This window comes from Anopheles moucheti, chromosome 2 (assembly GCF_943734755.1).
Source record: "Anopheles moucheti chromosome 2, idAnoMoucSN_F20_07, whole genome shotgun sequence".
Taxonomy (NCBI): domain Eukaryota; kingdom Metazoa; phylum Arthropoda; class Insecta; order Diptera; family Culicidae; genus Anopheles; species Anopheles moucheti.
Window position 1 is genome coordinate 78,256,793 of NC_069140.1, and position 15,890 is coordinate 78,272,682.

Here is a 15,890-nt window from a genome sequence, read left to right on the forward strand (position 1 = left end):
GCTTAACATATCGCAATATTCCATTCGACAAATATTGAAAAACGAGCTTGGACTAAAGCCTTTGAAGTTCCAAAAAGTGCAAGATCTTACCGATGCACAAAAAAAAAAATTAGACTCACAAGAGCCAAGGAGTTGCTTCGCTTGGCCGAACTTGGTGAATTACCGAATTTGGTTTTCTCTGATGAGAAACCATTTGTTATCCAGCAGTTTGTGAACAAACAAAACGATCGGGTTTACTTTCCAGAGAGGTCAGCTGAAAATTTGCTGACCAAGCCGGCCATGGTGATGGTTTGGGCCGCCATAACCGCCGATGGTCGCTAACCGCTCGTATTCATCGACAGCGGGGTCAAAATAAATGCGCAAATCTATCGTGAAAATATTTTGGAGCAAACGCTGAAGCCCTGGGCACGCAAACATTTTGGTCGCATACCCTGGACTATGCCTGGGGTATTTTGGAAAATAAGGTTGGAACTAAAAAATACCAAAGTGTCGATCAGCTCAAGCAAGCGCTTCGCCGAGAATGGGCCAAAATACCGCAGAGTCACTTTCGGGCAGCATGCAACGGCTTCATCGGCCGTTTAAAGGCCATAATTCGTGCCAAAGGTGGCCAATTCGAACAAATGTAAATTGATTACGAAATTTTATGCTATGTTCGACATTTTTTGCTTACATTCATTAAATTAAAAAAAATAAATACAAAAAATATGAATTGTTACTTTGTTGCAGTTTTTTCATCTCACCCTGTAAGGTGTAAAGCGAACAACGTAAACATCCCACAAAGCTCAATTATTATATAGGTTCTGGAAAATCCATGATAACTTAACCATTTTATATAAGATTCAATATATTATAGGTTCTTCGACTAGTAGTCAAAACACCACCACTATGAATCGCAAAGCCAATAACCGCCCACGCACTGTACGTGCTAAAGAACCTGTTGCAGCAGAAGACTTACCGCCACCATCAACCACAAGGAAGTTCGGGATGCACAGATCTGTCGGGAAACCGATCGAAAAGGAGGACCTAGCTACTCAAGCAGTAGCATTCCAACCACGGGCTCTATCCTCATCCTCGAGTACCGAGAGGAACGATCCCCACCTAAAATCTTCTAAACTTAAGAAGAGGACACAGTAACATTCCCCAATGGAGAAACATGCAAGACTCGTTGGCGTTGGCACCGACAGTAATGTTTGAGTGCAAATACCTCGATGAGGTATCAACGCCGGAAGAGGTTAGTGAGTCCCTTAAGGAGCAGTTTGCGCTCGCAATCTAAGGCATGGTTTGAGCAGAAGAAATGCTGGGAGCAAATACACTAACTCGTCCAAGAAAGCCAAGAATCAAGATATCGTCTATAGAGAGCACCATTCGTACATTCAAACTAGCTTTGCGCCCGCCACAGACGTCTTCGGCCAGATTATTCCACGGTGTTAAACGTTCCCAGCGCAGAGTTACTCTTCCGCTCTAGTTCCGTTCTAGTATGGTATCGGCAATACCAGTTGGACAGGGGAGTACTGTACCGTCATCTAACGCCCTCGGTGATACCACATTATATAAACCGCGAACGGTACATCATGTGTTCACCTCGGTAACAAAGACGTTTGGGTGCAGATGTCAATGAGATTGGTACAGCAGCAAGACAAGCGTATTTTAACAGAGTGTAACAAATGAATTAAATAATAAAGGAAATGCGAATTTGATTCGTATTCCGATATCATAATTCACAGATCACAAACCGAGATTCCGAGATCACAAACACCGCCTGTAGTTCAAGTAGCTATACATATACCAAGAGTGATTATAAAGCGATTAGAAATAAATCTGGGCAATCTTAGTCTAGATTTAGAATCCAGCCCAGGCACATGTACTACAGTGAAAGAATTGCACAATTATTGGCATTGCTGAACGGATACAATGATATTGCTATGAAGCAAGCAATTAAATATTTCCGCTATCTTTTAGAAGGAAGAGAATTTATTGTTTATACCGACCACCGCATTGCTCACATTCGCATTGAGCTGTACTGTAGCTCTAATAATCTTAAAAAAAAAAAAAGATATTTACAGTACATACCGAGTTTTACCAGCGATATTCGGCACATTAGATGGGAAGAAAACTATGCCGCATACGCATTATTTAGAGTAAATACCATCGAAGCTTCTTCTACAATGGATTTTGTGCTGCTATCGGAAACTCAACGAGACGACCCAGAACTCCAGAAGCTATTGGCCGATCGCACTTCTTCAATGAATCTTCAATTAAGAGAGACTTCAATGAAAAATAAATTTCTGTATTGTGATGTGTCGGTTTCTGGAAATGTTTGACCGTATAAAACCGGCATATATCTGCGTCAAGCAATTTGACGAAGTTGACAGAAGAACTTAAGTTACGCCATCCGGTTGTCGTGTTCGTTTCCTGGCGTAACTCAGAATCTATTGATCCTCAAATGCTTTAAGTACAGCAAATAGTACAGAATTGTATTTCTCAGCTTATCAGTTGAACAACAAAATGAAATAAATAAATCACAACTATACATGATATCCAAAAGCACAATACGCCTTACTTTCATCGTTCAACTATGTTGAAAATTTTCAAATTTTAACAATTTTTACGGTCGCCATAAATTAATGCATAAAACCATATTGTTCGCTTACCGCATGTTCCAATCTATCAGGTCAAATAGCTGCTAAAATTTCAAGTGCTAGCACCTAACATGCATACGCCACGAAGCTTTGTTGTATAAATCTCCTGAAAATGGACATGAACATTGTAGTACTCGTAAATTGTGTATCTAAAGGAAACAAAATGCACCTACCTCGTCTCCGGTTTGCATTTAGTCCATGATAGGTGAAATCGCACGCAGGAACCCACTCTCGAACTCTTTTTCAGAAAACCGATCCACCGAAGCGCGCGCTGCTTCTCTAATTCTTGCATTATACTCCGGCGTGTTGTACAGTATGTTGGCAATACAGCGCGCATAATCGTAAGCATCGTACGCAAGGTACCCGTTCTGACTACCCTCGGACGTTTCGATAATATCCATCAGTGGACCACCGGAACGGTTCGCTACCATTATTAAACCGGCCGCCATGCAGTCGACCACACTGATGCCGAAATGTTCGTTCCACATGCAGTGCAAACCGACCGTCGCACGTTGATAACACTGCAGCAGCTCCTGGTACGGTACATTCACCCTGAACTCGACCGAGTTCTCCAGTGACAGATGCTTCGCTAGGTCTTGCATGTTTTTCACACGCACTCGGTCTTCTTCATCGCGGCAAGAGCCAACTATCAGCAGCTTTAACCGGTTCCACAGCGCCTCGTCGTTATTCAACAGCGTGCGCAGCTCGTACATGGCCTGCAGCTGTAGCGGATGGTCCTTTTCTGGTCGATATTGTCCGACAGATAAAATGATGATATGATCGTCCTGCTCGTCGGTGAGTGATTCCAATCGCTTAAGCTGCGACACCTCGCACGGTGGGTACACTCGATGCGTTTTATACGGTACGTCCCATAGGGATATGATGTGGTTTTCGGTCCAGGACGAATTTACCATTACGGTATCGGCACAACGTCCAACCCAGCCATAAATGCGCGAGAACAAACGATAATACACGATTTTCAGCCACGTGGCGAACGGGTTCTTTGCCACATAACCTCTATTATTGTAGGAATGCGTTTGCGACTGAACACGTCGCAACATGTCGGTACTGATGGTGGGATAGTGTGTGTAGCAGCCAATCTTACATCCACCGAAATACGCGAACACAGGATACGTGAAAGCGTACCCCATCGTGTCAATAAACACATCCGGCTGTAGTTTCAGCAACGCTTCGAACGCCAGCACGATTGAGCCAAAGCTTTGCCCCAGCAGTGTGAAGTGCGGGTATCTCGAAGCTTCTACCCAGCATCGCTTGCTTAGGTATACGAACGTTATACGTTCCGCTTCCAAAGTGAGGTTAAAGCTCCGCTCCGCCTTAGCTAAGATTTCCGCCGGCTTTGCATCCGAGTCACCGGTGTACACGAACAGTTTCACATTTTCGTAACGGTTCAGCATTGCTCGTATGGCGCACCAAAGTACTCGTTCACCGCCACCGCCCGCGTTGCAGTAAGGATGAAAGAACGCCACATGCTTCACGTTCTGGTCCGTTCGCTTCCGGCGTTGAAACTTTATGAGCTGACGCAACAGGACACACACCGTCAATAGTCCTATCGACAAGAACGAGCCGAGAAAGAAAAGAACGTAGACGCTGCAACGAAATCGAGATCCGGGCGTTAGAAACTATCTCTACGTGTCTGAACTCAAGCTTCCAATTCCTTAAAATACTTACAAACTGCACCAACAGAACATTCTGCCAAAATAACTAACAAATTTACGTTGTGCCTGAACTACCGAGCGTTCTGCTCATTTTGTCTGTGTTTTGCTCTGCCAAAGTGACGCGGAATCTTTCACGTAGCTGGTGCGTCGTTCACGAACACTTGGACCGCCTGGCGGACATCTAGAACGACAGTTTAAGCGATATGTTTAATTTCACTCAAAAAAATTGGTAAAATTAATTTCCAATTCTGTTGTAAATCGATTATGGGCAACATTCGCTTTAAATATATAATATTTAAATAAATTAAATATAAATATTTAAATACGAGTCAGCGTTCGTCCACATTTGCGATGCAACGGCGTGCATGGAAGTTAATTCTAGCACAGTTGGCATAAGCTACAACTTTCCCCAAACATTTCCGTGCACAAATGAAAAATTGCTGTGAAAAACAACAATTTGGATGTTTCCCGCAATTTGGGAGACTAAAAGAATAGAACGGATGCATTTAAAACACCAACTGTTGCCCATTAAATCTTACAAAAATCAACACAAATATCACATCCTGAAATGAACAAAACTTGCTATGATGATACGAGCACGGTCTTAATAACACAGTAATGAAGAACACAAATCGATCTGCAGAGTCTGTAACGATAGCCAAGGTATTCCCGTTAAATATAATGCAAAATTGATGAAAAAGGATGAAAAGACTACCAAATCATCCATCGCCGATATCACGGCTGTAGGGCATAATATGGAGTGTGCATTATCATACAATTTTATCCCATCTGCTGGACAAACAACACTCCATCGCTAGTTACTTTCATTGCATGTGGCCGAATTTTCAGTTATTACCACGTCTCCTCACAAGATTTGTCAATTAACAACTTCGAATGGTTCGTTTTTGCGTTCAAATAAATAATCAATCCTTTGTTTTAATTAAGAAGATACACCGCAGGGGACCACTGGAAATATGCCGGGCTGCAGCTCAATTGTCATTCAGTGGCGTAATCCTGTGCCATCAACTTAACGCCAAGGTTCTTCGTGCCACATCCTATACTCCCTCGACCATCGACTAGTTATTCCAAGAGGCGTTCAAAAATGTCCTAGCCTCTTTTTTAAGTGCGATGCGATCTTTAAACCCTTGTAACCACATGTCTCCCACACCTGCTTAGATTTTTCTCGAATCCCCCCATCCGATCCGATCGCTCACGCTTTCATACTACTCGCGCCAATTGGTAAATTAAAATATTTTTGTTTTTTTTTTGGTTAGAACGGCCTGGTCGTATCGACTTATTTTACCATGTCCCACGTACCACGTATAATAATAATTATGTAAAATAAAATAACATCACATCGTAGATAGGATATTGGTAAATAGGCCACCATCTACTTCAAGATCCTGTTTTCAAGAAGAGTTAGTTCTACATCAATTGCGTCCACTAACACCAAACAAGCTCACCTCAGAGAGTTCGCGGTCGAAAGAAGGTAAATCACCTTGCAATTGAAGTATCCTCGAGACGCGAAAGACCTCACTACAAGATCACTTGCACGCCTCTTGTTTTACCCTTTCGGAAGCGGACCACAAAATGCGTTATCCCAAACCTATTTACACATCCACGCGAAAAGTTTTTCAATCTCCATTCATCTTTGGTCCCCTCCAATGTACAATGGAAGATGCTACTGTACCGGTACGTCACCGGTGTCACCGGGTTGGTATGAATTTTACATGATTGTGTATTGGCTGTTCTATGTACTTTTAATGAAATTTCATCCTGTTTTCTACGCTAGCGACGGTTTGCGATGGACAGGAATAAGTTCTCGGTTTCATCCCGACCGTTTTCTTCAATATCGAGCAGCAGCAGCAGCATGATGTATTACATCTTCACGAGGCAGCTAATGCCACGGAATGCGCCACATTTGAATGAGATCCGGGTTGGTGGGTACGGGTTGAGAGAACTGTTCGCACACAACATTGAACTTTCACGCATTGCTGGAGACAAACAAAAATTGGCACAACATTCAGTTCTGGTTTCCGTGGCTCAAACGGTATCGTACGACCGTAACCGGTAGACGTCGATCCCGGGGAAGGCGAATGGTGATAAAATTTACAACCTAAAACAAAACAATGACAAGTTATGGATTTTCCCCCTTTTACCGCAGGGGATGATGCCAAAGAGAAAAACCATTTTCCTTGCGCATAGAGGATAGGTTTTAGCATTCGGAATGGGGGGAGAGGATTATGTTTTCGTATTCAAAATTCTGTACAAAACCCCCATAGGGTTTCCGTTGGTAGGCGCTATAGGTTAATGTTTGTGTCCCACCAAAGGAAAAACAAACCGGAACGGATACTCAGGCGGATGCAAAACTGGGCAAACAATGGTGATACATGTACCGCGTTTTACGGTTGCATTTAAAGCTATTCATGTGCATAGCTCAAATAGCTGGCAATGTTTCGCCTTCATCCGTGTGCTCTTGAGGTTGCCCAATTTGTTATCTATATTTGTTTTATTGCAAAGGTTCGCTTCTCACAAAGGACACAAACAACAAACGTAATACTAACAATTTCCCAAACAGAATCTTACAAAGTTGCACTTTCTGTACAGCGAAGATTTTTTTCTTGTACGACTGACTTCACCTGAACACATTTGCCTAGCCTTTACATTTCAAGAATTATTGGGGACGCTTCCCGTGTTTACCGGATGAAGAAAATCAGGACATCCGGTTGTGCATCTCCGTCGCTCGACGACGGATTCACAGCAGGTTAATAGAATATAGCCATTGCCATCGACTAGGGGACCGATCTTGCAAAAGCTCTACAGTGTGCATCATCCTTCATTCCGGATACCGTACTTCGTCGAGCGGTCGGTGGTGTTTGTGTTCTGTGCCACGCAAATCCAATTAACTGCAGTACTCGCCGAGTTGCTGACAGCACCGTGTGCTTAGCGGAAACGGAGCTCCGAAAGTCCATCCCGTTGCAAGCTTGCAACGATGATGATGATGAAGATGATGATGATGGCGACAATGAGGGCAACCGATTCGATAAGTCGCGCACCACCACCTCATTACAAACCACGTAACGAACCATTTACCAACACCGAGCACTGACCGATCACCTCGCACCGGATGGAAAGTTCGTGGCGGTGAACATTTTGCCAAAGGAATGCAATTATGGTCACCCTTGGCCCGATGGTGCAGCGATGCGTGCTACTTGCTTTCGAAGTGATTAATTTGTGTGGCACCGTGGGTGACTGCTTTCTTTAATTTTTGAGACAATGATGAATTGGTTCCTTCGTGTTAGTAGCGCTCCTGTGGGGTGTCTTGTGGTTTAACACATTGAAACTTTTAAGTCTGCAAAGGCTTGGGTCGTTTAACTACCGAACGGGCAAGTTTGTAAAACTGCATTTAGGGAGAGTTTGGAGTGTTAAAAATAACAACGTGGAAGTAATTGTGCAGCATATTGTTCAACATGTCGGTCTGCTCTCAAGAGCCCTGGGGGAGACAAAGGGAGGACCCAGCTATTAAGACAATCACATAACATTCTACGCTTACACTTAAGTATTATCAGGAGGTCTTTTCGAACCAAACAACGTTGTGTAACTTAATTTACATTGACAAAGATCCTACAAACTTTGTTTAGCGATTATCGAAAAATTAAAAAGGATGTTTATGAGCAAAGGATTTGAATTTATCTAGCGTGTCATGTATTTAATGGTGTGCCTATAAAATTTTCTTCAGTGAGCAATCATTGCATGCACAAACTTATCTTCATACAAAAAGCGTCTTTAAATTGCCTTATAATAATGCGAATGAAAAACAATCCCTATAAACAATCCTTTCAATAATGTAATGCTTCGGCGAGTCATAAAATAAGTTGTCACAATAATGCATCGTGTTCCATTTCCGAGGTAATTTATCGTGAAAGCTATTTTAAATATCGCCATTACGATTTCTGTCCGGCATGTGACGATCCTCACAAACGGGATATTTTAGTTAACCGCCGTTCTTCCACATTGGTGTTCCTGCTTGGAGTAAAAGCAAAGTTTCCCACAGCGGAAAATGAGGTCGACCACAAAACCAAACGTTCGCACTACAAACGTATCCGCCGGTTTCCCTCCGAACCGGAGGGACACAACACAGCAAAACCCTTACTTCACACGTTGGCTATCTCGGTCCGTGTCCTTGGTCCTTCGACTGTCGGCGTACGACCACTGAAGAAACGCGCTAAAGAGCACAAAAGTGGAAGCTCCCTGGTAGAGATTTTTAAGAATGGATTGTTTGCTTGTGGGTGAAATAGCGCGAAAAAGTGCATCGTCAGCCGTTTGGTTCGGTTGCTTTAACCTCCCTCATAAGAATTCACGGTACTACAAGGTTTATGCGTTGCCTCGCGGGTGTAGATGTAAAGAACCGTGGGGTAGAACAAAAAAACGATCGAATAAGAACGTCCAGTCCAGTGCAGAGACAATCCACAGGCCACAAAACTAAAAGAAGAAGAAAAAAGACAACGACAGTAACCGGTCAAAGGCACGCCAAAGTCAGAAGCACCCGTTTGGCCGTTGGCTCCTTCCACCTTCAGCAATGGGGAAACGTGGAACATGGTGGTGAAGAAAGCACGTCGAGCCCGATGACCGATCCGGCCGTTTCAGGAAGCGAACACAAAGTCGGGTCTGTCTGATTCGAGTTGCTTCTTGACTGTTGCGGTAAGGAGGATTGTCGCCGAAAGATACCGAGCGTGCCCAATTCAATGGCCCACGAAAATGCGCTGATGGTGGCAGTAAGAAAGAAAAAGGATATGACACCGCACACAATCGCACAACCCTTGCCCAACATTGGCCCTACCCTAGAGCGCGAGGTCTACTCCCCATGGACCGGGAACGCTAGTGGGGAAGACAATCTAAACACACTATCTTCTATCATCATTATGCACGTTGCCCCTGATGGTTCTTTGTGTGAAATTTCCTCCCGTTGGCTGGAGGACATTTGCCGTGATACTGTCGCGGCGAAAGATTGGGTTTCGCCGATCTGGAGGGAAGGATTTATACGGTGTCCGGTTTTAGCGACAAATCCCACCACCCCGACTTTCTGTCGAGAATGTGATGAGCGTTTCTATTCTGCTTACGCTTCTTCTTCGCCAAGTGCTCGCTCTGTTGAATGGTCGCGGCAAGGGTGAAGGGCACAGGGGGTACAGATTTATGGGCTTTGATAGCATTCACAATTACCATTTACTATTACCCACACGATCGAAGGAAAAGGTAATGATAGTGTAAACAAAGAAAGAATATTGCATTCGGTTCAGATGTTGTTTACTCTACAAAAATATACTTGTTATAATATTCTTATTATAAATACCATTAAGCATTGATAGAACACACCTTCGATTGATTTAACACCTCGATCTCGGAGAACATCCATGGTTTATTCAGAACGTGGTTGAATTTTCATGAAACTTTAATACAACATTCGCAAAACTTTTAGGGAAAATGGACGTGAAAAAATTGTTTTTGTCAATCATCATCATTATCTCATTAGTATTCAAACACTCAAGCGGCTAGTACGACAGGCTTTATATCGAGCAACGAATTAAATTCACCAGGCTGCATGTCATTAGAAAGACACCGGACGATCTACCACGTCAAATTTGTCAAGTCAACATACATCGACAGAGTGGGCGTAGTAGGCCTCGAATTGAAATAAAATGATAGCTTTAGTGCACCATAATGGTCTGGATACGCCGTCCCCTACAATCAGCGTGCGATCGTCAGCGGTTCAAGGAAATTTCAGTGCCAGGGCAGGCAAAAATCAGGCATTAACACCTTCTGTGCCGAGTCAAACATCGTTACCATTGGGCCGTTGTCAAAGCTTACTTGGCTTTTTGTTCCAGTTCCAGTTCCACCCAGTTTTAGGTGATACGGTCTGGCGGTAACCATTGGCATCGTCCAGATTTGGGTGATGCTGCTAAAATTATGTAACCCATGGTAGCAATGGTGCCCACAAGCCCATATATTTGCATAGATCATTTAATGGCACAGTTTTAATAGTACATTAGACGGTACCATACCTGACTCCTCTGCTGGTGAGCTGGCTCCGGTACGATCTTCTCTCTGAACGCCATTAGGATTTGGACGGCGTCACCATCTTGCTTTTTCGCGACACTTTAATATTCAGCCACAGCAGTAACAATCTTTCACTTTTCTCAGTGCAGCGGTGCTATCAAAAACGGCACAACTTACTACACGCGGCTACAACTGTGCACGGTTTCACCACAATTCACATTTTAGGAATGACGATCTCGTTAATTTGCTTCAAGTTGAAATTCCAGGCACCGGTAAGCTTGCTGCGTTTGTTAACTCTGCATCAACGCTAAATTGGCGCACACATCTGAACGTCACATTACCGGGTTGCCAAACGGTCAGACGTTTGTAGAAACGTCTTGCATGGCTGGCTGAATAGGCTTTTTAAACGTTCAACGCCAGAGAATTAACTGATATTTTGCGCCGCTGTTTAATTCTTTTATTTAAATGAAACTTTCCTCCTTATTGTTGGCACAAGCAATGCAAAGAATGAACAATTACATATTTTAAATACTATTAAACGATATTATGGCTGTCCGAGATAATCTTGCTGGAGAAATGAAACAGAAAAAAGGGAATGTAGTCAAAACATGACGTTGAAACAAAACTACGGAACCGTTACAACTTCGCGAAACGTATTGTAGTCCTTCCAGTTTAGTTTTATGTTCTTTCTTTTGAAAAATTGATGAAAACCCAACAAGTTTAGATTAGAGTTCTTTTGTTTAAAAGCTGCTTTATATTATCGGTTTACACTGACTTACATAGTAATTTTCTCGTATTATTTAAAGATCAGAAGCATTATTTGAAGACCATCTCTCTTTAGATGGTTAGAAAACCATTGCAACTGCAGTAGAACCATTCTGATGTACAAATTGGTTTAGGAATAAATTGATCTAGATTGATTACCCTCGTTACTTGTTTACAATTGTTTGCACTTGAGTTTGCGGTGCGTAAACTCAAAAGCGACCTTAGACTAAATGGAAATCAACAAAATCGACATCCTTTGCGTTTGCACTTCGATTTAGCCCGGGTTTATTCCTCCCCTTCTTCCTTCACGTCCGCCGGATCCATGGCCGTTCTCCAGCAATCGGCGAAGGAATCTAATTTGCTCTGCAGAATCTCTACATCCCTTGCACGTGCTCTGGACATCTTTTGCACCCGGTGAATCCTGCAACACGATTATTAGGACAACTGTACCCTCCTTCTAGCTTTGAAACAGTTCGGTTCGCCTTTCTACGTACCTAAACACCAGCCGCTCATTGCTTCGCTGTAGTGCTTTGCATTTCTCGTGTAGCAATCGCACACCCTTCCGGTACGCCTCGTTGGAATATGTGTGTTGGAGCGGTTTGTCATTGCTTGATGTTGAGGAATGTGTTTTAACTGGCTTTCCGCTGGTCATTTGGACGAATTCAGTGCAAAAATACAGGAAACACTCGGTGAATTCTCCGTGCCGTTGGCGCTTTGTTTATATTTTGGTTGTGTGACAGCTGACGTTTGGGCAGCAACAACTTGAGCGCAGCACGAAGCCGTTGCATAGTGGGAAGTCCGACGGTTATATGCAGCGTAGTGGTATATTTTTAAATATTTCCGCAGGACATTTGGAGCGTTTCAATAGTAAAAGATAATTTAACTGTGATACGTGTGTTCGTTTGAGTGTGTTCACTTAAAGGGGTTTCTTTAAATTTATCTTTAACTAGCTATGATAGAACATTTTACAAACTAATTAAATCTTGTGACTTTTTTTGGGCTTATGCTCCGGAGCTTGGGGCTTGATTCTTGACAAAACCTTTTAAATTAGCAAGTAGTTCTCGCTGAAAATTCTTCGCTTCTTAGTGACGAGTGCCCGATCTCGATGCAACTTCCGAGTCCCAAAGACTGCTGCTACGTCATCACCGTACGATAGTAAACCGAAGGCAAATGAGCTTGCTTTGTAAAAATAGGCCCATTACGCTATGCCCGTGCATCCTTTTCTAGATAGTTCCAATAAAAAGGAATATACTCCGTCCAGTAGATAACATAGAACAAACAAAATATAGTAAAAGAACTTTAACTAAAGCGATACCAGAAGCATTCTCTACTCAACTCCAGGATAAGCCTTTCAAAAACAATATACCCATCAGAAACTTACCTCCAGTTTCTTTGTTGATATCCAGCAAAAAAGTGCAAAACTGTCCACTGGTTACAAACTTTGTTCGATTCGGTTCTCCCAGCAATTTTGTTTTCAGTGTCTGACCGACCAACGTGCTAGAAATGAAAGTTCAAAGGTTGTTTATTCTTTTACACTTGCTTCGCTTTACATCGCTACCGTTAATGCACCGGTGGAAAAGTTTTCAAAGGATATAAAATGCATTAGACGCGTATAGGTGCTGCAAAGTAAAAGCATAGATAAAGAACTTAAAAGCGAGGCTTATGTGTTGGTAAAGTTTGGAGTAAGTAGGAAGGTGTCTGGAACGTTAATCCAACTGATGTGATTTTATAGACAACGAGTGAAATATGCAGTTGATGGTTTTAACCCATGCAAGTTGCATTGTTTGCCAAGTTTCGTTTAATAGAGATAATCGAGCAGAAGATTTCATTCGTCACACACATTTTTACCACCAGAATCGTTCGAAAGACTTGGTTCTTAGTTAATTTGTAGCATAATCTAAGCAAAAAGGTGAAAAATTGGTCGAATATAGCTCTCTTTGTCATATAAAACATTTATGTTTAATGTAGGTTAACGTTTTCCTTCGAAAAGTCGCCTGTGTTGCTGAGTAAATAAAGTCCAAAGAAAGAAGTCAACTATGTAACTGTGTAAGTATAAACGATTTTGCACCAGGATTCGACGATTTTTTCCGGATTATAGCGGTCTGCTATAATAGTGTATCTCGGCGACTACACTATAATAACGGACTACTATATAATATTTTCTTAATTTCCTTCGTATGTCGAAAACAGGGAGTTCGTCTCGTCTCGCGGAGAATCAAATCTCTACTCTGTCAAATTTCTACAATCGTGTACCTCCGAATCCCAGTTTCGACTGAGTGATTCCACTGGGTTATGGTATCCCAGACAGGGTTTGCAGTTATGCAGTTATGCGATATAGTTGTTAAGTGGACTCGATCGTTAATAGCAAAGTATAAGATCAAAAATAATAACATGCTCAATTGTTAACAGCATAGTCAATAACTGGTTCAATACAGTTCAAAATCATTAGATTGCATACTTTTAGGCGTCGCAGTCGCTAGAACATGATTAGGTGGCGTAAAGCAATGTGATTCTACATTGTTGAAACTATGTACGAAGTTTTCGGACAAAAATAAACACGAGATATATTGCAATGTGATGTAATCATTGTGCCAACATTAGTTACTTCAAGATCCAACCGTTGTAATTGCCAAATCTTCATCGATACGCAGAACATTCGCGTTGTACGAAAACAGTACGACCACGTTGTCTTGTTCACCCCGCCCGGATCGGTAGTGATGCTCGCCTGAACCTGTTGATTTTACTCCCTTCACAGGATAGAAAGACTTAAGCAGAGGAATAGCACAAAAGTGATACCCGCAAAACACGCCAACCATTCGCGCACGTGGCCAGAACTTGCGGCGTGGTGTTCTCCATCACCTGGTACGGTTGTAAGTAACGTAGGCCAGCAGACAGCTTTACGGTCGACTAGAGGCTGCTTGATAACTGCTCACTGTCTGTAGCCGCATTGTTCGGGCCACCATTAACGGCAGCACCTCAAACCATCGACACCGCGCTTGGTAAGATTATTGAATTTTTGATAAGTCAAACCCCAAGGTTTCGCGTATTCCACTTTTCGGTGCCAGGTTTTTCTTTTTAATAGCAACACATTTTCTTACCCGTGGCCTATCCTCAATCGACAGGCAGAATGAAATGAAGGTCAAAAAGTTGCATCCTTTCACGTGGCCGGCAGATGACGGTGACCATGCGGAACGTATGGAGGTAAAGCGACTCTTACCAACCGGTAAATACGAACCGCGACACCGGACAAATTAATTCTCTGCCTTGTGGTACCATGAAGGGACACGGTGAACGCAAGCCGTTAATTTTGCGGCACTCGTATCGTGCTTTGTGGTTGTTTCTTTCATTTTTCACCTCCCGTTCGCATGCTCCATGCTTCGACGCACCATACCCGGGACTCAATTTTTGTTGCCGTGGAGCTTCGTTTACTTTTCGACGGCAAATAAATATTTGATCATCTGCCCGCCAGCTTGCGGGATGCACGAGCGTATGTGTGCGTGGTGTTGATGCCTGGCGCGCTAAAGGAACAACAGGACCCTCTCACACTGCCGGATGCGTTTGACCGCGAGGCGTGTGTTTTCTTAAGGCTACCTCACGCGGCACCATTCCGTGCCCCAAAATGGTAGCATGGAACGCCATCATTAAACATTCATTTGCCGGATGGTGTGGTGTTTTGGGGTGGGGGACAACAGGATTTGTGCAAAATTGGTAGGCAAAAGAATGGTTTGCAATGTTATGCCTCACAGGGGGAACCGATAACGGTCAGAATGGGAAGCGGAATCGTTTAAATTCAATAGCGGCTATCAACATTTAGTGTGCTTTGTGATCGTTGCCACGTGTGCTTACCTGACCATTCTTATTATTGCATTTCCGTCCAGCACGGAACGATGGTGAAATTCATCACAATAGAAGTAACTAATGCGCTAATTAAGCTTAATAAAACAAAAAAACCAAAATAATCAATAAAGGGTGTCTCATTTTAAATTGCATCACGGTTGAAACGGTTTAGTAAATTACCTGTTAGGTATATCCTCTTGAAATTTTGAGTAGAAGAAGTAGAACAAATGGCGTTACCATAAAAATAACGTCGCTATAAAAGTTTGTGTTAATAAGTGGCAAATCGCTTTAGCACCAAGTGCGGATGAAGTCTCATTGTCTCATTATGGACAGGACAATTTTGATGTCCTGAGAAATTAAAGAAACAGAATACTTCAAAGTTTGCCATAAACTGCATGATTTGTCAAGCGATCTGCTTATGTAATCAAACAAAGTAATGAGCGTTCGTTTGTTCGTTACTACCGACACTGTAAACAGGAAGATCTTCCTCAAGGAATATATATAGATGCGTTTGTTTCATGTGTAGAAACAATACGAAGGCCCTATGATCATTTGATCTAGTTTAGTGACATAAATTATTTTATCAATTGACAATTGGCTCTTTTTTTACCCAAGCACATGAGCCCTTCAAATGACAGAAATTAAGTCTCATCGCAAAATAGTAGACCATTACGAAGCAGGCATTAGAGAAGTATTCTAAGGAGACCACGTCGGAGGCAAACATGAAGAAAAAGAGAGCTTCTTCTAGAACAACCTCAAGGGGTCTAGGTCGGTCTTTTTTGGCATACTAGACTTATATTACCGTGTAGCCGAATAGTCAGTCCTGCGTACGGAGGGCTGAACCGGATAGGAGTTACTACCAATAGTGTCGTGCGAAGACCGGCGCCGCTACCAATACACAATTAAAGAAGGAAATATT

General features: G+C 42.7%; 2 protein-coding genes across 2 annotated transcripts; both read right to left on the reverse strand.

Moving 5' to 3' along the window:
• Window positions 1-2,190: 2,190 nt before the first annotated feature.
• LOC128297623 (GDP-Man:Man(3)GlcNAc(2)-PP-Dol alpha-1,2-mannosyltransferase) lies at window positions 2,191-10,514 on the reverse strand. The gene is made up of 4 exons (XM_053033304.1): window positions 10,375-10,514; window positions 4,329-4,496; window positions 2,813-4,247; window positions 2,191-2,745 (listed from the first exon to the last, which is right to left on the reverse strand). Exons 2-3 carry the CDS (start codon window positions 4,346-4,348, stop codon window positions 2,831-2,833), a joined length of 1,437 nt encoding a protein of 478 aa, XP_052889264.1. The 5' UTR covers window positions 4,349-4,496; window positions 10,375-10,514; the 3' UTR covers window positions 2,191-2,745; window positions 2,813-2,830.
• Window positions 10,515-11,121: 607 nt separating this feature from the next.
• LOC128298336 (TCF3 fusion partner homolog) lies at window positions 11,122-11,841 on the reverse strand. The gene is made up of 2 exons (XM_053034086.1): window positions 11,629-11,841; window positions 11,122-11,555 (listed from the first exon to the last, which is right to left on the reverse strand). The coding sequence occupies exons 1-2, from the start codon at window positions 11,784-11,786 to the stop codon at window positions 11,420-11,422; spliced, it is 294 nt and encodes a 97-aa protein (XP_052890046.1). The 5' UTR covers window positions 11,787-11,841; the 3' UTR covers window positions 11,122-11,419.
• Between the last annotated feature and the right edge of the window lie 4,049 nt (window positions 11,842-15,890).